The sequence below is a fragment of the Lynx canadensis genome, chromosome C1, assembly GCF_007474595.2.
Source record: "Lynx canadensis isolate LIC74 chromosome C1, mLynCan4.pri.v2, whole genome shotgun sequence".
Lineage (NCBI taxonomy): Eukaryota > Metazoa > Chordata > Mammalia > Carnivora > Felidae > Lynx > Lynx canadensis.
Window position 1 is genome coordinate 72,134,120 of NC_044310.1, and position 23,455 is coordinate 72,157,574.

General features: G+C 33.1%; 1 protein-coding gene across 1 annotated transcript in view; it reads right to left on the reverse strand.

Annotated features, from left to right (window-relative positions):
• COL24A1 (collagen type XXIV alpha 1 chain) overlaps nucleotides 1-23,455 on the reverse strand; it is a 385,490-nt gene that overhangs the window by 233,601 nt on the left and 128,434 nt on the right. Inside the window, 3 exon segments of the mRNA XM_032594090.1 lie at nucleotides 1,527-1,571; nucleotides 3,010-3,063; nucleotides 21,844-21,897. Coding sequence (XP_032449981.1) covers nucleotides 1,527-1,571; nucleotides 3,010-3,063; nucleotides 21,844-21,897 — 153 coding nt within the window.

The following is a 23,455-nucleotide window of genomic DNA, read 5'->3' on the forward strand; positions in this document are numbered from 1 at the left end:
ATACTAATTTATAATACTTGCCAGGTATTATAGATTTGCATTTTGTTATTCCTATCCATTAACAAATACTTCCCTATTGTTCTTTCTTAAAACAAAACAAACAATTCTCCAGCTTTCATTGTATTTTGACTACATACAAAAACTTTAGTAACTTTAAAATTATATTTAGGACTTCTATCCAAAAAGTTGTTCTAATTTTTACCTCTACCTTCCTTGAAATTGTCTAGTGCTTTCCTACCAAGCACAAAGTAAAGAATAAAAAACATCTTATTACTCTTAAGTGTCAATTGCTCTGTAATCAATTTGCAGATATAGGAGAAGAAATGTAATTAAGAGTCTAAATTATTAGATTAGTCTATGATATTTACAAAAAGAATTTTGAGTAATACACTTCATTCACATTGTTTTGGAAAAAGCCTTAGCAAGAATATTTCTTTCATCTTTAGTAATGTAATACTCAGACATTATAGTAATTAAGAAGTAGTTATACATCATCTCTACATTACAGAAGGAATCTCACTGGAATCTGTAGCAGCCCATTTATAATCTCTTTGAATTCAAGAAATTCAGAGCATCAGGGCTGGAGTCATCACTTTGGGTCCTATTTAAATTTTGTCATATTAGCTTTCTCTTGAGCATGTAATGCTTGAGCATGTAATAGTAAATTAAAGACTTATTTTAATATTTTTAAAAAAATGTGGACAATGTCTCGCAGGGTTGTTTTCCAGATTAGAGATGATTCATGTAACATACTTAGAGCAATACTAGGCTTAAATTGATCTGAAACCAATGGAAGCGACAATAGTAATAAATATTAAGACTTAGTAGATAAGACGCAATCATGGCTCTCCTGAGTTCTAGAGAAGTAAATTTTAAATGAGTACATTTTAAAAGGTGCAAAAGAAAAAATTACTGTCTCCTTAAATGTAAAAATGTTTTAAGAACCTGTATGTTATGATGTTTCTCATAAGAAAGAGATGTAGTTCATGTGAGTCTAATGATTCCTCTTAAAATAAATGTGATAGACACACCTTAAGTATCTCATGATAATGTAAGTTTTGATCATGAATGCCCAAATTCTTAAATAACTTATTTTCAGAACTTGAAAACAGGCCATTCGTATATTACTACACAATATTAACTGAAGAAAAAGTTGACAGAAAATGCATCTTATTTAGCTTTCCATAATTTTACTGGCACACTTAGACAACAGAAATTTCCAGAACATCATTAAAATGGCTAAGGCATTTAGCTTCCTATTACATTTTGAGAAAATTTATAAATAATTAGCTCAAATTACTAAGACCATAAAACCACTGTCAGAATAAGTAAATATGCAGTAGGCATATCATTTAAAATATCCCTGGAAAATTCCAGTTATAGGCTTACATTATTTGGAGGGATTGTATGCTTATAGTATGTTTTTTTCCTTTGTTACAACTTAAAATTTGGTGCTATTAAAAGACATTCACATAACAGTTGTTTTAAGAGAAGCACTTTTTGAAGAGTATTTATATGATACTTACTCTTGGTCCCAGTTCTCCAAAGAGTCCAACTGGTCCTTCTTCTCCCTTAGATAAAAATCAGAACATTTCATGGCCTGAAATAAGTACTTAGAAATGTAAACACTTATTCTATTTATTCTGAAACCTGAAACTCACTCTGAGATGTGATGAAAATAAAGCTGTGGCTTGTTTGTATTTTAGAACTGTATCATCCCATAACGTTTTAATTTTTTCAGTTACAACACCACATCTACTCTAAGGGATACCTGTACTATTTGACTGTTTTTAAATTGGTAGATGATAAAAGTAGTATATAGAAAATTGAGAACGAATAAGAGTAAAAGTGATTAGGGTATCCATCACAAAATCAGGATATCTGACAAGGGGCTAATATCCAAAACATATAAGGAACTTACACGACTCCATACCAAAAGCCAAAAAAATCCAATTAAAAAATGGGCAGAGGACCTGAATAGACATTTTTCCAAAGAAGACATACAGATGGCCTGGAGGCATATGAAAAGATGCTCATCATCCCTGGTCATGAGGAAAATGCAAATAAAAATCACAGCGAAGATTAAGAATCACTGAGATCATAAATTAGGGATAACCTTTACCTTCTTGGGCTCAGTATCTCTCCCACTCAATTAAGTTCTGAATAGATGGAAATTAATATCCATTGGTATATTAAAATATTATTGGCAAAGAATGCTTGCTCTTGGTACATTTTAATACTTCATTCATTTAATAAATATAGTTTTGATTCTTAGTTCTGTTTTAAGGCATAGAGATATAAAGGTATATCAGATCCTACCCAAACGGAGCTTAATGTCTAGAGCTTTCTTTAGACTAACTTATAAGTCCAATGTCCTTGGGATCAAACCAGTTATAATGTCATAAAATATAAAATCTTGTGTATTCTTCTAGGATCAAAAAATGTATAGAGTAACATCAAAAAATAATTTTTATACATTATTCTTAAAGAAAATTAGAAAGCAATAAATGTTTTTATTATATTTGTTGACATATTTTCTAAATATACTGACTTTTCACCTTTAAATAAAAAGTTGATATTACCATATCTGAATAGCATACACAGACCTATCTAGCTTCATATAATCTACTTTATTTATTTGATCAACGAACATTTTTCTCAATTCACAATTCAATTAAAATAAAATTTCTTGGGTCACAAATATAAAATAGACACAAATAGTAAATATACATCCAACTACATATGAGGGAGATTCTAGCTCAGATTCCTCAGACATTCCATGGAGATCACTGGCATAAATTACTTAATGAATTCACAACACTGAAAATGATTCCAAATCCCATTTCATAACTGCCAGTGTAAAATGGTAACTTAAAAAATCCTGTACGGCAAAAATTGTCCACACTAAAGCAATGTTTTCTTTAAGCAAAAAATAAAGTCCAAGGAAAAATAAAAAGGGAATACTTGAACTAAAACAATTGCTGACTGGGGTATTTATTTTTTCCATACCTGAGGTCCTTTGAGACCAGGAGGTCCTGGAGGTCCCCTATTTCCAAGGAGTCCCTATAAAAGAAACATAGGCACAAGCAAGAAAAACTTCAGCTCAATTAATATTTTTCAATCAGCATTAATCTGGATATGGGCAATACAATTTGGTACCATTCTTTTCCCATTATGAAGTTATCAAATTGGGTCAGAGGGTAAGTGACCAAAAAATATAGAGCATCTAAAAAATTGGGAAATGTAGTAAACTTATTCTTTAAAAATATGTTATCATTCAAATAATCTGCTCAGTATGTTTCTCTTCAACCAGACACAACCAGACACTCAGAAAAAGTACTTCTAAATTTAAAGCAATGGGTCCTGGGGCGCCTGGGTGGCCCAGTCCGTTGAGCTTCTGACTTCAGCTCAGGTCATGATCTCCCAGTTCACGGGTTTGAGCCCCCGCGATAGGCTCTGTGCTGACAGCTCAGAGTCTGGAGACTGCTTTAGATTCTGTGTCTCCCTCTCTCTGCCCCTCCCCTGCTCTTGCTCTCTCTCTCTCTCACTCTCAAAAATAAAATAAAAAATAAACATTAAAAAAAAAGCAATGGGTCCAATTGTTAATTTGATAATAGTACAACAAATACATAATACAGTATCCACAATGTCTAAAAACAGATGGAAGAGATATATGCTGTTTTAATATCCGTTAAGAGACTAGCAGAATCTAGAATACATTATTTGCACTAAATGTTCTTCAGTTTATTTCCCTTCTTAATACAAGCTGGCAAAAAGAGGAATTTGCAGAAGAAAGTAACAATCTGAATGTGATTAGCAATTTCACGATTAAAAGAAATCTGTTGTTACTCAAAATGCATGCTATTAAAAATCGAATGCTCTGAATAAAAATTCAGCAAAGTCACTTAAAAAAATCTTTCTACTTCAGAAAACACCCTATACTATCTATTTAACATGGTGACATTTTTCTTATTCAGTTCTGTTCCTCTAACTATTCAATGTGTCAGCAAAGTTTTAAGTAAATCTCTTTTAAAAACTACCTTCTGCATTATTGCTTTTAGTGATTCTATAACCATTCAAAGATTTTATCTAATTTTTAAATGTAGTAAATAACTATGCCAAATAGCAAATCTATCCAGGTAGCTTTAATCATTTGTTCTGGAATGCAGCAAAGTGACAAACCGCACTAAAATCTTGTCTTCACATTATGCCTTGCTCTATCTTTGCTAAATTGCAACACAATCAAAAGGTGAAAAACTCTTGGTCAGTTTAAAAGTCTACAATATATTATCACAGGCTTATTATGTACATGGCGCCATTGGAGAAACTGCATGATCTCAGGCAATAACTTAACGTTTTTGTGCAGCTCTCTTATTTTTCATTGGAAGAGATGGATTAGATTATTGAAATGGGTGTATGTTGTTGTATGCAAGTCCAACATACATTTGCTTTTTTTTTTCAGGCAAAAGCATCCTAATTTTACTTAGGGAAACACTTTCTCCCCACTCAGCCCACACGATTTGAAGGGAGGTGAGTCCATCCCTGACTAAATTTGAGGGTGGACATGTGACATGTACCTAAGTCAGCCAGCATATTCTACACCCCCAGAAACAGTGATTGGTTCAGTAATGAGCCAGAAACCCACCTCAGTCTAACTAAAGGAAATTCTGGACTACATTGGAACAGTTGGGAATAGCATTAAGGATGATGGGAAATCATGAAGGAGAGAGAGCCTGAGAATGAAATCCATAAATTAACACATAAAGAGAGTAGGAGTAACTGGATTCTAATGATATTGTTTGGGGTCCTGGATTTAGTTGTTTGAATTCCTAAACTTTGTTCATATTTATATAATCATGTTTAAGTTGCATTTTCATTACTTACAACTGAAAGAATTCTGACTGATACAATGATGTCTAACTCTTTAGTATCCAAAATATTCTTCAAGATCTCTAAGTGATAGGTTTTAAGTATTTAGACTGACAGAAGGTATAGAATCAATGCTATGATATTTAAGTTCCAACACAGGACAGCTAATGCTTAACTATTTAATTAATTCTTCATTCATTTTTCATCCAACATTTATTAATTTTCTATGTGTAAGGTATAATAAATAGCACATTAGACCCTGAGTATACAAATACAAATGAAACACAGTTCCTATTCTCAATGAATTCCTAATTTATTATTGATGATGGCACTTTAAAATAAAAAATAGTACATAAGAGTTGTAATCGAAGTAGAAGTAAAGTATGATGGGAAATTAGATGAAAGAGAAACATCTTCTCTGGGAGAGTCAGAAAGTTTGTAATATTTGCAAATAATTTTTTGCTGAGTTATCATTGGCTAACAAAGCCGATCATTTTTTTTATAGCATAAAAAAAGCAGACACTAAGAATCTATTACCAACTCCTGGGGCTCAAAAGACAATGATGAATATACAAGTTTAGATTAGTGTGTATGTGTAAGAAACGGACTCAGCTCCATATCCAGGGTGTAACTAGCTGATGGCTGAGCGATAAAAGAAAACTAAGTTCCCTTATTCTCTCACTGCAGCTTTTTACCCTGCATAGGTGGTATTACTGACCAAGAAACAAAAAATAACTCTCTCAGGGAAGCAGATAAATCCAGAGTCTTTTTTCCTTTCTCTTCCAAGACCAATTTACAATCTTAAAAAAATTATAAAGGCAGAATTAAAAAAAAAATACTAGTTATATGCTGTTTATTAGAAACACAACTAAAACAAAAATACGGGGAGGTTTAAAGTTCAGAAAAGTAGAAAAAGATATGCAAGAGATTCACCAACTCAAAAAAGCTGAAATAATCATATTAGTGTTACATATGATAGACTTCAAGGTAAGACAGATTATTAGAGTTAAGAGGGTCACTAAATAATGATAAAAGGCTATGTTCACCAGGAAGAGATGAAAAACTCTCAATTTTTATGCAACTAATAAATTCCACATACATGAAGTAAAAATTGATAGATAAATAAAGATAAATTGAGTAATCTAATGTTAGGGAAATTTTAACACATTTCTCAGAAATTACTAGATCTTGGCAGATAAAAATCAGGAATAGAGAAGACTGAAATAGCAAAGTGACCAATCTGGATCTAATGGCCATATGTAAAACACCGAATCCCCAAGTTGGAGTTTACAAAGTCCTTAGAAGCACACGTGGAAGATTTGTGAAAAGTAATCTCAAGAACGAAATAAGGCCATAAATGAGTATCAACAGTTGCATCAATCACAAAATTGCAGTACATCTACATAGTGTGTTACTATATAGCAGTAAAAATAAATAAGCTGTAATTACATGCATCAGCCTAGAATATATGGGCAAGAAAAGACTGAGTGGCAGGGGCAAATCACTGAAGATTTAATGTACTATGGTTCTATTTATATTAATTTCCAAAACAAGCAAAACAACACATTGGTAAAGTGTGGCAAAAGTATGGTAAAAATATGGCAAACACAAGGGAGTTGTTATCTATAAATGCAAAAAGGGAAGTGAGGGATACTTGAGAAACTTACAATGGTCTAATTCTTAACATTAATACAGTTTGTGTTATTGTCATTGTTTAAATTGTGCGCGTCTCATATTTATCATGTTAAACAAACAAATTCTTTTTTTTTTAATTTAAAATAGAATCCGAAGTCGAGTCTGGATATGGATTTCAGCTCTGAAGCTTACTAGGGCTATAACCTGAGTTTCCTTATCTGTAGAATAATGTTACCATCATCATTATGAGGTTGTTACAATAAATAAAAGGGTACCTTGAATATAACAGAGACTCAATAAATATTAGTTTTCTTCTTATACATTGCACGTTGATTAGTGTTTACAAGTCTTTAAACTGATATTGCACTTATCTACCCCATATATTCACTACATTCATATTTAAATTTGCTATTATTGTTCTTCTGAAAACAACTCTTTCATCATTTTACTCTCAAAATCTTCCATAGAGTAAAAGAGTGGAGTTTCAAATGCAACTGAAGTCGTTATCAGCTTAAAATAGGTTGCTATAACATAAGAGGTTTCATATAAACCCCATGGGAACCACCAAGTATCTATAAAAGATACACAAAAGAAAACAAGAAAGGTTTTGAAGCATGTCACAGCAAAAATTCAACAAAACATAATGGAAGACAGCAAGAGAGGAAAACAGGAACAAAGAAGCTATAGGACACAAAACAATTACAGTGAACAAAATGGCAATGGTAAGTTTTTCTTTATTAGTAATTACTTTTTTTTGAATGTTTATTTATTTATTTTGAGAGAGAGCATGTGCAAGTGGGGGAGGAGCAGAGAGAGAGGGAGAGAGAGAATCCCAGGCAGGCTCCACACTTATCACAGAGCCTGGCTGTGGGGCTCAAACTCACAACCATGAGATCCTGACCTGAGCTGAAGTCAAGAGTCAGATGCTTAACCAACTGAGCTACCCAGGCACTCCAGTAATTACTTTAAATGTAAATGGATTAAAGTCTGCAATCAAAAGACTTAGAGTACCTGAATGGATTTTTAAAAAATCCAATTATATGATATCTACAAGAAACACACTGTAGACAACATATATAAAATGAAAGTGAAACTTGGAAAAAGATATCCCATGCAAATGATAACCAAAAGAGAACAGGTGTGGCCCTACTTACATGAAACAAAATAGACTTTAAGTCAAAAACTGTCATAAGAGACAAAGAAGGATATTAACTAATGACAAAAGGGTCAATTCACCAGGAAGATATAACAATTATAAATAAATAAGCACCCAATATCAGATACCCAAATACACGAAGCAATCATTGACAGAACCGAAGGAAGAAACAGACAGCGACACAATCAGTGCAAGAGATTCCAATGCCCTATTTTCAATAATTAATAGAACAACCAGACAGAAGTTCAATAAGGGAAACAGAGGACTTGAATAACACTAAAATCTAAATGGTCCCAATAGATAAAGAACATTCCACACAAAGCAGCAGGATGTATTTTCTTTTCAAGCATATATGGAACATTCGCCAGCATAGATCACATAGATCACATATTAGGTCACAAAACAAATCTTAACACATATAATAAAATTTAAATTATGCCAACTATCCTTTCTAACCTTAATGGTATGAAAGTACAAATCAACAGAAGGAAAGCTGAAAAAGTCACAAATAGGAAGAAATTAAACAACACACTCTTGAAGAACCCATGGGTTCTTCAAATCAAAAGAATAAATTCAAATCAAAAGAAATCAAAAGGTAAATTAGAAAATATCTTGGGACAAATAAAAATGAAAACACAATATACTAAAGTTTATGGGATGTTTAAAAGCAGTACCAAGAGGGGATTTTATTTATTATTCATTTATTTATTTAAAAAAGTTTATTTATTTATTTATTTATTTATTTATTTATTTATTTATTTAGAGAGTGCAAGAGCACACATGCAAGTGGGGAGAGGCAGAGAATGGGGCAAGAGAGAGCTAATCTGTGCTTAGTTTAGAGCCAGACTCGGGGCTAGATCTCACCATTGTGAGATAATGACCTGAGCTGAAATCAAGAGTCAGACACTTAACTGACTGAGCAACCTGCAACCCACAGGCCCCCTAGGAGAGAATTTTAAAATGGTACACACCTACATTAAAAACGATCTCCAATAAGCCACCTAGCTTTACACCTCAAGAAACTAGAAAAAAAATAAAAAAAGAACAAATTAAGCCCATAGTTAAGAGACAGAAAGAAATAATAAAGATTAGAGCAGAAATAAGTGAATAGAAAATAGGAAAACAATAGAAAAAATGAATAAAACTTGGTAACAATTAATAAAACTTTTGTTAATGAAAACAAAATTGACAAACCTTTAGCTAGACTAACAAAAAGAGAGATAATACTCAAATAAAATAAAAAATGAAAGAGGATCATAAGATGCTAGTATGAACAATTATATACCAACATTTTGGATAACCTAGAAGACACACATAAAATTCCTAGAAACATATATCCTACTAAAACTAAACATGAAGAAATACAAAATCCAATAGATCTCTGAGTAGTAAGGAGATTGAATCAGTAATAAAATATATCCCATCCAGGAGAAGCATAAAACCAAATGACTTCACTGGGGAATTCCATAAAACATTTAAGAAAGAATTAATGCAAATAATTTCAAACTCTTTCAAAAAGTTGAGTAACGTAAAATTTCTGTTCACAGATGACAAGAGGCGGGAACACTTCCAAACTCACTTTATGAGGCCAGCATTACCCTGATACCAAAGCCAGACAAAGACACTACAAGAAAAGAAAATTACAGGCCAAATTCTCCAATGAATATAGGTGTAAAAACCCTCCAAAAAAAAAAAAAAAAACTAGCAAAATGAATTCAAGAGCACATTAAAGGACCATACATCATGACCAAATGAGATTTACTCCTGGGATATAAGAATTGTTTACATATGAAAATCAATCATATGATATACCACATTAACAAAACAAAAGAAAAAATAACATGATTATCTCTATGGAGGCAGAAAAAGCATCTGACAGAATTTAATATTCTTTCATGATAAAACACTCAACCAACTAAAAATAGAAGGAAATTGGGGCGCCTGGGTGGTGCAGTCGGTTAAGCGTCCGACTTCAGCCAGGTCACGATCTCGCGGTCCGGGAGTTCGAGCCCCGCGTCAGGCTCTGGGCTGATGGCTCAGAGCCTGGAGCCTGTTTCCGATTCTGTGTCTCCCTCTCTCTCTGCCCCTCCCCCGTTCATGCTCTGTCTCTCTCTGTCCCAAAAATAAATAAACGTTGAAAAAAAAATTAAAAAAAAAATAAATAAAAATAAAAATAGAAGGAAATTACCTCAACCTTATAAAGGTCATATATGAGAAGTCCACAGTTAATATTGTGCTCAACAGTGGAAAACTGCAAGCTTTCCTCTAATATTAGGAATGAGGCACGGATGCTCATTCTCATTGCTTCTATCCAACATAGTACTAGAAGTCCTAGATAGAGCAATTAGTCAAGAAAGAAAAAAATGCATCGAAGTAGGAAAGAAAAGGTAAAATTTCTGTTCACAGATGACAAGAGCATGTATGTAAAAAATGCTAAGGATGTTAGCAACATATTGTTAGAATTAATAAATGAATTCAACATAGTTGCAGAATTACAAAATCAATACACAAAAATAAGCTACATTTCTATACGTTAACAACAAACAATTCAGAAAGGAAATTAAGAAAACAATCCCATTTACCACAGCATCAAAAACCATAAAATATTTATGAATAATTTTAACTAGGGAGGTGAAAGATTTGTACACTGAAAATTATAAAACATTGTTAAATACTTAATACTGTTAAAACATTTACACTATGAAAAGTAATCTACAAATTCAATGGAATCCCTGGTGAGAACTCAATGGCATTTTTTGCAGATATAGAAAAAACAATTCTATCATTCATATGGAACCACAAAGAACCCTCAATAGTCAAAACAATCTTGAGAAAGAAGAAAGCTAGAGGTCTCAATTTCTTGACTTCAAAATATATTGACTCGGGTCATGATCTCACGGTTTGTGAGTTCGAGTCCCGCATTGGGCTCTGTGCTAACAGCTCAGAGCCTGGAGCCTGCTTCAGATTCTGTCTCCCTCTCTCTCTGACCCTCCCCCACTCACACTCTGTCTCTGTCTGTCTCTCTCTCAAGAATAAATAAACATTAAAAAAATTTTTTAAAAATGCTCTAATAGTCAAAACAGTTTGGTACTGGCATAAAGACAGATATATAAACCAATGAAACAGAATAGAGTACCCAGAAATAAAACTACACACACATGGTCAGATAGTCTTTGACAAGGGTGCTATGACTACAATGGGGAAAAGATAGTCTTTTTAACAAACAGCGTTAGGAAAACTGGATATGCAAAGGAATGAAATTGGATGCTTAAATTACACCGTGCATACAAATCAACTCAAAATGGATTAAACATTTAGACATAAGACTTGAAACCATAAAAGTCCTAGAAGAAAACATAGGAGAAACCTCCATTATATTGGTCTTGATAATGACTTTTTGTATTTGACACAAAAACAAAGGCAACAAAAACAAAAATAGACTAGTAAATACTTCTGCACAGAAAGAAAACAACCAACACAGGGAACAGGCAACTTATAGAATGAGAGAAAATATGCATAATCCATAAATATGATTGTTTAATATATAACATAATAAGGAACTCCTACAACCCAACAGCAAAAACCAAATAAGCCAATTAAAATAATAGCCAAAGGACTATAACAGAAATTTCTCCAAGTAAAACACACAAATGATTGAGTATATGTAAAATGTTCAACATCACTAACCATTAGGGGAATGCAAATCAAAGCCACAAAGAAACATCACCTCGTTAACTGTTAGAATGACTATTACAAACAAAAAAGGAAATAAATGTTGACAAGGATGTAGAGAAATTAAAACCCGTGTGCACTGTTGGTGGGAATGTAAAAAAAAAATAGTGCAGCCATTATGGAAAACTGTGTGGAGTGCCTCCAAAAATTAAAAAATAGAACTACCATATGATACAGCCACCCCACTCCTGGGTATTTACCTAAAAGAATTGGAAACATAATCTCAAAGAGTTAAGTGCATTCCCATGTTCAACACAGCATTACACAATAGTCTATAGGTGGAAACAACTTAGATGCACATCAGTGGGTGAATGGATAAAGAAAATGTGGATATTTAGACTACTGGGCAATGGACTGTTATTCAGCCTTTAAACGGAAGTAAATTCTAACATATGCTACATCATGCATGAAACTTGAAGACCTTATGTGAAGTGAAATAAGCCCATCACAGAAGAACAAACACCGTATAATTCTAGATATATGAGGTATCTAAAGTAGTGATCGTCATAAAAGCAGAAAGTAGAATGGTGGCTGCTACAGGTTGGAGGTAGAAATTCAAAGTTGCTGCTCAACAGGCATAGCCTTTCAGTCATGCAAGATAAAAATGGTCTAGCGATTTGCTGTACAACATGTGGATGTAGTTAACATTATTGTACTGTACACTTAAAAATTTGTTAAGAAAGTAGACTTTATGTTATGTTTTTATCATTACAACAAAAAGTCTTCTTTGGGCTTATCAGCATTTAAACTTCTCACCTTTATATTTAAGATATGTCACAATCTGACTCCTAACTTTTTTTTTTAAGACTGATAGGTTTACTTTTGCCCTCCATCTCTAGTTCATTTTTGTATTTATTGTATAAAGACTCTCATTCCTTGACTCTACCTGGCCAAATCCAATCCATCCATCTCAAAATCCTACTGTAAAGTTTTTCAGAAAAATGGCCATAATAGTCATTCCCTGAGCTCCTTATTGTTCATTTATATGTTGCCTAGTTATGCTTTTTTAGCTTTTCCCATGTGGAAATCTCACACTTCCGGAAAATTACAAGTTCCTAGCAGACAGAAGACCATGTTTTAATCTTATTTCCAAGTAATTTCTTAACATAATATCTTACGCATTGTACAAACTCATAAGTACTTTTCAGCTGACTAAATGATGTCTGGAGAATAAAATGGCTAGTGTAAGAAATCTTGATTTAGCACATGAAATGTGCTCAGGGCTGAGCTGAGGTGCTCTTAGAAAACTACTCAGAGGTATGCATTTTTCTCTTACCGAGTTAGCTCACCTCTGTACATATGATCACATGACATTTTCATAATTCAGTGTGAAGGTTATTTCCACATATTCTGTAACATAATTTTACAAATTAAAACAGGCTTCCTATTTCTAATAGTAGGCTTTCTCCAAAAACTTATCAGAGATGTCATACAACAGAAAATAACAGCCTATTTTACCACCCCTAATTCCACAGCCAAAGTAACAACACAAACCATTATAGGAATAAATAAATTATTCTATTTACTGGAGAACAGAGAATATTTATTGGGCACTTACTTTCTGAAGTAAGCAGCAAAGGATGGTTTTTCTAATGTTATGAGATACTTGAAAGCAGATGGCCAAATCGGGTGGTTCTTAAAAAGGCTCATGAGAGTATGTTTTGTATCTATATACACACACATATATACACACACATACCCATAATGAATAGAACCATAATCAACATAAGTTTCCAATCTTAGTTTGAGGTTTTTAGTCAACTGGCAGAAAATGAAGAGAAAATAAAAGGCTTCTTTAGAGCTGTGCCAAATTGCTCTGGAAAGAATCCAACTGGCTTACAAATAGGGTAACCATGTATTTCACATAGAGTGCACATAATTGTCTTGATGACCTCCTTGAATAGCCTCAACAGAGCTTTAGTAATTGATATTGTCCCTACTTTCCAAACAAGATATGTATATTAAAATAAATGAAGTTCTAAGATGCTTCCGTGATATTGTGTACAGAACTAAAGATCACGCTAATAGGGTCAGCATGTTTGACTCTGTTCTTCCCTTCTGTTTCTAGAAACGACTTCAATAAAAATAATGAAGCACCAAGAAGAAAAACATAAGCAGACGCTTCTTAACCTACAAAACAAAGTCCTTCTTCTTTTAAAATTTTCTGGTCCTTTTGATAAAATCATCTCTTCTGAAATGTTATTTTAAAATTCAGTAATTTTAAACAATTAGTCTAGTGATGTTCCTGATGAAGCTTAAAGTTCCTGTTTATTGAATACATTTAGATAAAGTAATCCACAAAGTAATTATTACTCATTGGAAATTCAACCATTTGTATTCATTAAAATGTCTGGTTTTCAGGGTTTTTTGTCCCACTTTTAAACAATGTAATTCTAAGACTAAAAGAAGTAATGAGAAGGAAATTTTAAATATCACTATTGTAATATTGGTTGGTTTTATCAGTTGGTTTTCTTCAGTTCTATGACATTTTTCTTTACAAAACTTCAAGAGAAACAAATTTTCCAAACTGAAAAGAATTTAGAAAGCTACCTGGTTCTTCACCTAACATGAAATGCATACTTGAAAACATTAAGTTCCATTATCACTTCCTTTTAAAGTAATTCTTAATTTCCTAGAGCAGAATCTGTTTCTCATTTATCTAGGCTCTCATAGTACTTCACCCACTCTTTAATACAGCATTTCTTACATTTTGTGCTATTTTTATGGTATCTGTCACCAAACTGTTACCTCATCCAGAGGCAGAACCATGGTTTAGAAATCTATAATCTTTATAATCTATATAAGGGGCACCTGGGTGGCTCAGTCAGTTGGGCGGCCAACTTTGGCTCAGGTTATGATCTCGTGGTTCATGGGTTCAAGCCCCGCATCAGGCTCTGTGCTGACAGCTCGGAGCCTGGAGCCTGCTTCGGATTCTGTGTCTCCCTCTCTCTCTGCCACTCCCCTACTTGTGCTCTGTCTCTCTCTGCCTCTCAAAAAAAAAATAATAATAATAAATAAATGTTAAAAAAAATTAACAACAACAAAAAGACATCTTTATAATCTCACATTTACTCCTTGGTCTAACACATAAAAGAAATTCAATAGATGTTAAATAAATGAAATACTGAGTGAATGGATAAATGCATGTGTGTATATATGCATCAAGTTCAGTTATGTAGCAGGTGAAGTGTTAAACATTATAGAAGTTATCAATTCCATTCTCTATACTACCTTTCTCTCTCAACATCCCCTCATGCTACTATTTCTATTTTTAAGTTTGGTTTACTGTGATTTCTTGATTGTTTCTACCTTGATGTCAAAGAGGAACTTCAAACTAACTATACCCAGAATGAAACTTCTTGTATTTCCCATCCTCTAAACCTGCTCCTCCTAAGTTTCCTATTTAAATCAATGACAACAGTAACCCAAGTAATAGTCTCAGCTTTATCCTCAAATTCTCTTTCATTTAATAAATTCCAAGTTGTATTGTTTCTATTTCCCAAATAGTTTTTAAACACAGTCATTCAATCAATCATGCATTCAGCCAATATCTATTGCATTCCTGTTATATGTTATGGACATTATTATGATTATTGTGATGTTCATAAAATCAGTTAGGCTCTTCTCTCAAAAGCTTATAGTCTAATAGAGAAATAAATCATCAGTTGTAATATATGAAGGCAAGAAGCTTTGAGATTTGAACAAGTATAGTACGGTTTGGTATTCTAAACAGTTTAACTGGAATAAGGTTTTCGGAAGAGTGATGCTTCCATCACTATATGACTGTGTATGTCTGTGTGATTATAGACAATAGAGTCAGAGAGACAGGGTAGGTTATAAAGAACCTTGCATAAAAAGTAAAGAAGTGCGAGCCTTAACCTGGAAGCGTGGAGATCACTGAAGAAATAAGCACAAGGATGACATGATAAGATCTATACTTTACAAACATTATTCCATCATCTACTCAAAAGCAGATTTGAAGAAATGCCAGACTGGAGGCTGGAAGAACAAATGAAAGATTATTACTAATGCTGGTGAAAAGTAAAAAGGGCCTGAGCTACAACATTGGCAGTGAAAATGGTTTTAAGTGCAAAGGGGAAATTTTGATTCAAGAGAGAGATCAGTGTAAAGGTAGGTGATAACTGATGGCATGAGGTTATTCAGTAGTTGAGGAGAGGTTTTGCTGCAAAACGTGTGTGGGACTTGAATATAGAGAAAGAGGAGGAATATTTCTTCCATAGAGACAGAAAAAAAGGGAGAAACATTGCTGTATATATGGAAACTTTGTAGGTGGCCAATAGGGTTGCCAGATAAAATACAGGATGCCCAGTTAAGTTTGAATTTCATGCAAACAACGAATAGCTTTTAGTGTAAGAGTGTTCCACGTATTATACTTCCATCCTGTCACAAGCTTCCTTTTCCTGAATGCCATACATCTCCCTTGTCTGGATGCAAATCCTACTCATTCATCATGTCAGCTCAAGTGCTACCTTCTCCGCACAGTTCCCTATTCCATTACTTGCCAGACTGGAGGCTGGTATTACAAATTGAATATTATTCATATGGTTATTATAAAAGTTTTCTTGCAGATCTTTCTCTGGATTGTAAGTCTTTTGAAAGTAAGGATCAATACTTTTCATCTTTGTGGACAGTCTAGCACAATGGCTCATATGAAAGGCAATCAATAAATATTGGCTGATTGATTGAATGCTCTATTTCAGATCTTTATAATTCTTTTCTAGCTTTTACGAGTTCATCTCCTTGCCTTCAGTTTCCCTCCTATTTAAGCCCTCCTCCATGCTGACTGATATATTTTTAAAACATAAATAACCCAGGACACTTTACTACTTAAATATCTTTGATTGCTTCATGATGCCCATGAATAAAGTAGAAACAGTTTAGCATGGTATTGAATGTTTTCCACAATTTCGTACCAAAGCTAAATGGTTAAGAACTGGGTTAGAATCCTGGCAAAGTCACTTGATAGTTATGTGACAGCAATAACTAAACCATCTGTAAAATGGAGATAATACTTAGCTTATAATGCTATTGTGAAGATAAAATGAGATATGTGTAAGACATTTACTATATATAGTACTGTAGTATTTGACACTATAGCACACTAACAAATACAGCTATTATTAACATCCTTTTGAAATGGACAGATCATTTCTTGTGCAAGAAACAAGATGACTTTTTATATAACTTTCTTAGAGGCCAACTATTCTACCTATGTTATTCTTGCTGAATAATAACTGAGAAAAGAAAAATATTTAGGTTTGTCTTTATACTTTAAAGTGTCTTAATTGAAAAGAAATCTTTATTCCCTAAAGGAAAATAAGTCCTATGGTTGCATGTCAAAATTTATTGTCAAGACCATGCATTCTGCATTTTTTTTCATTATCTTAAAAAAATTATAGGAGGATTATAAAGTTTGAATGCTCGATTGATCTTGATTAATCTAAAATTCATGGTAAATATCTAGGAAATTTTATAATAAAACCACACCCAACCAACCTTATTTGATGCATTTAAGCCTCACTGGTAGTTTTTAACACCTGTCACAAATACAATGTCCTCCACAAATATGTGAAGTTAAAACAGATCATGGTCAGTATGGGATATTTTGGACATAGTTATTAAATTATTAAATTAAATATGAATTAAAGAGTAGTATTCCAGTTTATAATATTAAGTCCTCAAGAGGCTTAATTAGTTGCTTGCAAATTAAAGTAGGGCTTTTTAAAATTCCTTCATATATGGCTACATAAAAATATTTTATTGGTGAATATTTATGAATAGTCAAAATTATATCCACACTACCAAATATAATAAAACTTGAGATTCAACTATCTTATCTATCCTAGATAATTTTACCAAAACACATATTCATGTGTCAACACTAAAAAATACACTGTTTTTTAACCTTGAGACAATGATAATTTCTATTTAATACAAAGTTTTTCATTTTCTCAAATATTTCTCCTCTCTATACATGTACACTTCAACAAGTCAATTAAATCAAATGCTTTACACTATCTCTATCTTTATCCCTCTTCCATATTGGTTATTTGTTTGAGTACTGAATTACTACTGACTAAGTTAGGGAAAGGAGGAGGAGAATAAAGCCATGTGGAAATCCCCCTCCCATGTTCTCTGTCTTCTTTCATATTGTACAGATGAGGCTGTTAGCAGGACTGAAAGCTCCCTGGAACTTCAGCCTTATGAAGAAATGTGAGCTGGACCCTTTTAGCTACTTTAAACTTTTACTAGTCTAAATATTCCTAAAGTTTCCAAATAAAGCTTGGAAGGCTAGGAAATCACAAATTTAAAAACAAACCTAATTTCTTTAGAAGTGGTCTTTTTCTCTCGTTGTTACACATCTAGTTGACAGAATTACAAAAGCAGCAAGAGAAAAACAGCTTGTTATATACAAGGAAACTCCCCTAAGACTATCAGCAGATTTTTCAGCAGAAACTTTCCAAGCCAAAAGGCAGAGACATAATATATCCAAACTGCTGAAAGGCAAAAAACCAACCAAGAATACTCTACTAGTAAGATTATCATTCAGAATCAAAGCAAAGATAAAGAGTTTTCCAGACAAGCAAAAGCTAAAGGAGTTCATTACTACTAAAGTAGCCTTACAAGAAATGTGAAAAGTACTTCTTTAAGTTGAAAAGAAACAGCATTGGGGCGCCTGGGTGGCTCAGTCGGTTAAGCGTCCGACTTCAGCCAGGTCACGATCTCGCGGTCCGTGAGTTCGAGCCCCGCGTCGGGCTCTGGGCTGATGGCTCGGAGCCTGGAGCCTGTTTCCGATTCTGTGTCTCCCTCTCTCTCTGCCCCTACCCCGTTCATGCTCTGTCTCTCTCTGTCCCAAAAAAAATAAATAAACGTTGAAAAAAAAAATTTAACAAAAGAAAAGAAACAGCATTAATTAATAGCACGAAAACATATGAAAGTATAAATCTCACTAGTAAAGGTCAATATACAGCAAGGTAGTAGATTATTATAAAACTACTATGAAGGTTAAAAGACAAAAGTAGTAAAACTAACCATAATAGTTAAGGGACACACAATATAAAGAGATGTAAAATGTGATGTCAGAAAAATAAAATAAAATGTGGGAGGTAGTAAAAATGTAGACTTTTAGAATTTGACCAAATTTAAGTCGCTATCAACTTAAAATAAACCATTATGTGTATATGTATATGATGTTAAATGTGAGCCTTATGTTAACCAAAAAGCAAAATCCTATACTAGACATACAAAAGACAATAAGAAAGGAATCTAAGCACAATACTAAATAAAGTCATAAAAACACAGGGTAAGAGAGCAAGAGAAAGGAACAGAGAAGAACTACAAAACATCCAGAAAACAATGAACAATAGGCAACAAATACATACCTATCAATAATTATTTTCAATGTAAATGGACTAAATATTCCAATCAAAAGACATAGAGCAGTTGAATGGATAAATAAACAAGACCAATCTATGTGCTGCCTATAAGAGATTCACCTCAGGTCTAAAGATGCACATGGGTTGAAAGTAAAAGGAATGCAAATGCAAATGAAAAGAAAGTTGGAATAGTAATACCTATATAAGACAAAACAGACTTTAAAACAAAGACTGTAGGTGTACCTGGGTGGCTCAGTTGGTTAAGTGGCCAACTCTTGATTTCAGCTCAGGTCATGATCTCATGGTTCATGAGTTTGAGCTCTGCATTGGGCTCTGCACTCACAGTGCAGAACCTGTATTGGAACTTCTGTCTCTCTCTTTCTGGCCCCCTCCCTCTCATGCTTTCTCTCTCTCTCTCCCAAAAATAAACATTAACAAAATTTAAAAATTAAAACAAAGACCGTAACAAAAGAATAGCATTACGTAGTGATAAAAGGGTCAATCCAAGAAGAGTATATAACATTCATAAATATTTATGCACCCAACATAGAAGCACCTGAATTTATAAAGCAAATATTAACAGACAAAAAGGGAGCAATTGATAGTAATGCAATAATAGCAGGAATAGTAGAGAAAACAATAAAAAAGATCAATGAAACTAAAAGCTGGTTCTTTGAAAAGGTAAAAAAAAATTGATAAATCTCTAGTAAGACTCTTCATAAAAAGAGAGAGAGCAGGCCCAAATGAAATCAGAATAAAAGAGGAGAAGTTACAACTGACAATACAAAAATACGAAGAATCATAAGAGACTACCACAATTATACACCAACAAATCAGAAAACTTAGAAGAAATAGATATTCCTAGGAACACACAAACTACCAAGAAATAAAAAAAAAATGTTAATAGACTGAATTAAAAGTGATAAAATTAAATCAGTAATTTAAAAACTCCCCAACTAACAAAAGTCTAGGACTAAGTGGTTACATAGGTGAATTTGACCAAACATTTAAATAAAAGTTAGTACCTATCTTTCTCAAATTATTCCAAAAAAAATAAAGAGGAAGGAATACTTCCAAATCCATTTTACAAGGCCTGCAGTACTCTGATACCAAAACTAGACAGAAACAACACAAAAGAGAAACTTATAGGCCAATAAACCTGATGAATAGCATTGCAAAAATCCTCAACAAAGTATTAGCAAACTGAATTCAACAATACATTAAAAGAATCATACACCATGATCAGTAGAATTTATTCAAGGAATGCAAGGATGGTCATCATCCATAAATCAATTATGTAATACACTATGTCACCAAAACAAAGAATAAAAATAATATGATCATCTCAATGGATGCAGAAAATCGTTTACCAAAATTCAGCATCTACTTATGATAAAAACTCTCAACAAAGTGAGTATAGAAGGAATATATATATATAGGCCAATATAACAAAGGCCATTTATGACAAACCCATAGCTAACATCATACTCAATGGTAAAAAGCTGCAAGATTTTCCTTTAAGATCAGGAATAAGGCAGGGATGCCCATTCATACCACTTTTACTCAAAACAGTACTAGAAATCCTGGTCAGAAGAGTCAGGTAAGAAAAAGAAATAAAAGTATCCACAATGGAAAGGAAGAAGTAAAACTGTCACTATTTGAATATGACATGATACTGTATACAGCAAACCCTACAGATGCTACCAAAAATCTATTAGAACTAATAAATGGATTCAATAAAGTCGCAGGATACAAAATTAAGGTACAGAAATCTATTGCATTTATATAAACTAATGACAAGCTATCAGAGAAATTAAGAAAACACTCCCATTTATAATTGCATCAAAAAGAATAAAATACCTAGAAACATATTTAATCAAGAAGTGAATGGCCTGTCCTCTGAAAAGCATAATACATTGTTGAAAGAAATTAAAGACAACCCATATAATAGAAAAGATTTTTCTGCTCATGGATTGGAAGATTTAATATTGTTAAAATTTCCATGCTATCCAAAGCAACCCACAGATTCACTGCAATCCCTATCAAAATACCAATGGCATATTTCACAGAACTAGAAGGAAGAATCCCATAATTTGTATGGAACCACAAAAGATGGTGAATATCCAAACCGTCTTGAGAAAGAAGAACAAAGCTAGAGATACTAAGCTCTCTGATTCCCTTTCTCTTTTTATCTTATTTTTCCTTCCCTTCCCTTCCCTTATGTTCATCTAGTTTTGTTTTTTCTTAAGTTCCACATATGAGTGAAATTGTATGGTGTCTGTCTTTCTCTGACTGACTTATTTCACTTAGTATACCCATTGGAGGCAAATCATCCCTGTTGGAGGCAAACCACAAGAGACTCTTAAATACAGAGAAGAAACTGAGGGTTTCTGGAGGGGTGTTAGGCTAAATGGGTGATGGGCACTTGTTGGGATGAGCTCTGGGTGTTATATGTAAGTGATGAATCATTAAATTATATTCCTGGAATCATTATTACACTATATGTTAACTAACCTGGATTTAAATAAATTAAAAAAATAAGTTCTCTGATTTCAAACTACACTACAAAGCTATGGTAATCAAAACAGTATGGTACTTGCATAAAACAGACATACAGATCAATAGAATAGAGGACCAAAAGAACAACCAAACATGAAAACAATTCCTTATTACCTTGAAATAAGTTGTACAGTTTATTAAACGCAGCCGAGAAAGTTCAAAATATCCAGACATGTTCTGATATTCCTAAAGTCTTCTTTTACCCATTCACTGAGATTTGAGATTAGAAAACACTCTTTCTGTCTCTCCATATATATATATATACACACACACATATATATGTATATATGTGTATATATATAACCAAAATAAGAATGACCATATATATATACACATATACATATATATGTGTATATATGTATATATATATATATATATATATAACCAAAATAAGAATGACTACATATATATATATATATATATATATATATATATATATATATTGAGTACATATATATATATATATGTTTGTTGTGTTTGTTTTTTTTTTTTTACCTTAGATCCTTCAGGGCCATTTTGTCCAGGAATCCCAATATCTCCTGGAAAACCCTAGGGAACATAGAAAACATAGAGAGTTTACTCAATCGCCATTACTGTAATTCTAGTGAGCATTTGAAAATTTCCTTTGCCATTCTTTCATGCCCAGTTAAAGTAATTTATACTGCTCAAAAAGTTAATATTAAAGGTTAATTATTGCACAGTTGTTTAACACTGGAATACAGAACTGACAAAGTGTTACGTCCCTTCTAAGAACTCTCACGCCATCTTGGAGTCCTGCAAGGTCACTTAATGTAGTGTTTTGACTTCTATTATTTTCCTCATCAGATTGTAAACTCCTTGAGGCAGTTTTATGTCTTAAGAACTATTATATTCTCAGCAACTATTATATTCTTGACAACCTGGCACATAGTAAGTGCTAAAAAAAGTTATTTTGTTGTTGTTGTCATTGTTGAGTGACTGATTTGCTTCTTTTGGGGGAAAAAAAGACATGTCTGATGGCTACTTCTGGCCCCTGGGCACTGGCTTACAACCACTGGTTCAGAATATCCCCATGGATAATTCATAGTTCCTGTCCATCCTCCAGATGAGTCTGAAACATCTTCTCATTCCAGGAAGCAAAAAGACTATAAAAGGTATCAAATCTAGAGTTATGTGAAGAGCTCTGAGGGAGCTTGAAGAGGATCCCACTGGGCAGATATGGGATAATATGAACTTCAATAAGGATAAGAATTGCAATGGATTGAAACATATCAAATATTTTTGCTATTCATAAGTTCATAATGATACAACAATTAAAGAACTGCCCTCTTTTAGAGGATTAAAGGAATCCAACTCATTATTTTGAAAACTGGTAAAGAAAGGTGAAGAATCAAGCATTTACTCTACTTTTCTCATGTATACTGTGCCACTACTAACCAAACAGTGGACAAGGGGATGTATTCAGCCAACAAATAAAAAAGAAATGATACAGCAAAAATATCTATATTTTGCAATCTTCTAATGATTTAATACATCTAGGCATTTGAGTCATCAACTGGTACTAACATCATTAAAACAAAGAGATAACTAGACATTATGTACTTTCTGATGAAAGAACACAGTATCACCTGTAGTCCCACCAAAAATAAATAAGCAAAACTGAATATGGTCAGGCCTCTCTATGTGACTACCCAGGTCACATGACTGGGGATCTTCAACAGCTAAATTGTAAGGGGGAAAAGGGAAATGAAAAGAGAGCTTGTAAGCTGAAAGACATAGCCATAAAATAAGCTTAAACTATAGTTTTAAAAGATGCATACTTGAGTGATAAACCATAAAAGAAAAAAGAACTGGTAACTTTTGGGAGGAGAGAAAGGCTTGTGGTTGTGTTTGATGTAACTATAAATGGGATTGTTTTCTTAATTTTCTCTTTCTCATAGCTCATTATTAGTGTACAGAAACATCACCAATTTTGTATATCAATTTTGTGTACTTTCTTAATAGAAATAGTCTAATCAATTTTTATCAAAAAGCAGAAACTGAATTGGCTTTAAAAATAATAAGTGAAAACATGTCCTCTATTTTCAGACTTCTCACATCTGTTTACTGTACTGAGAAGAGTGACTCA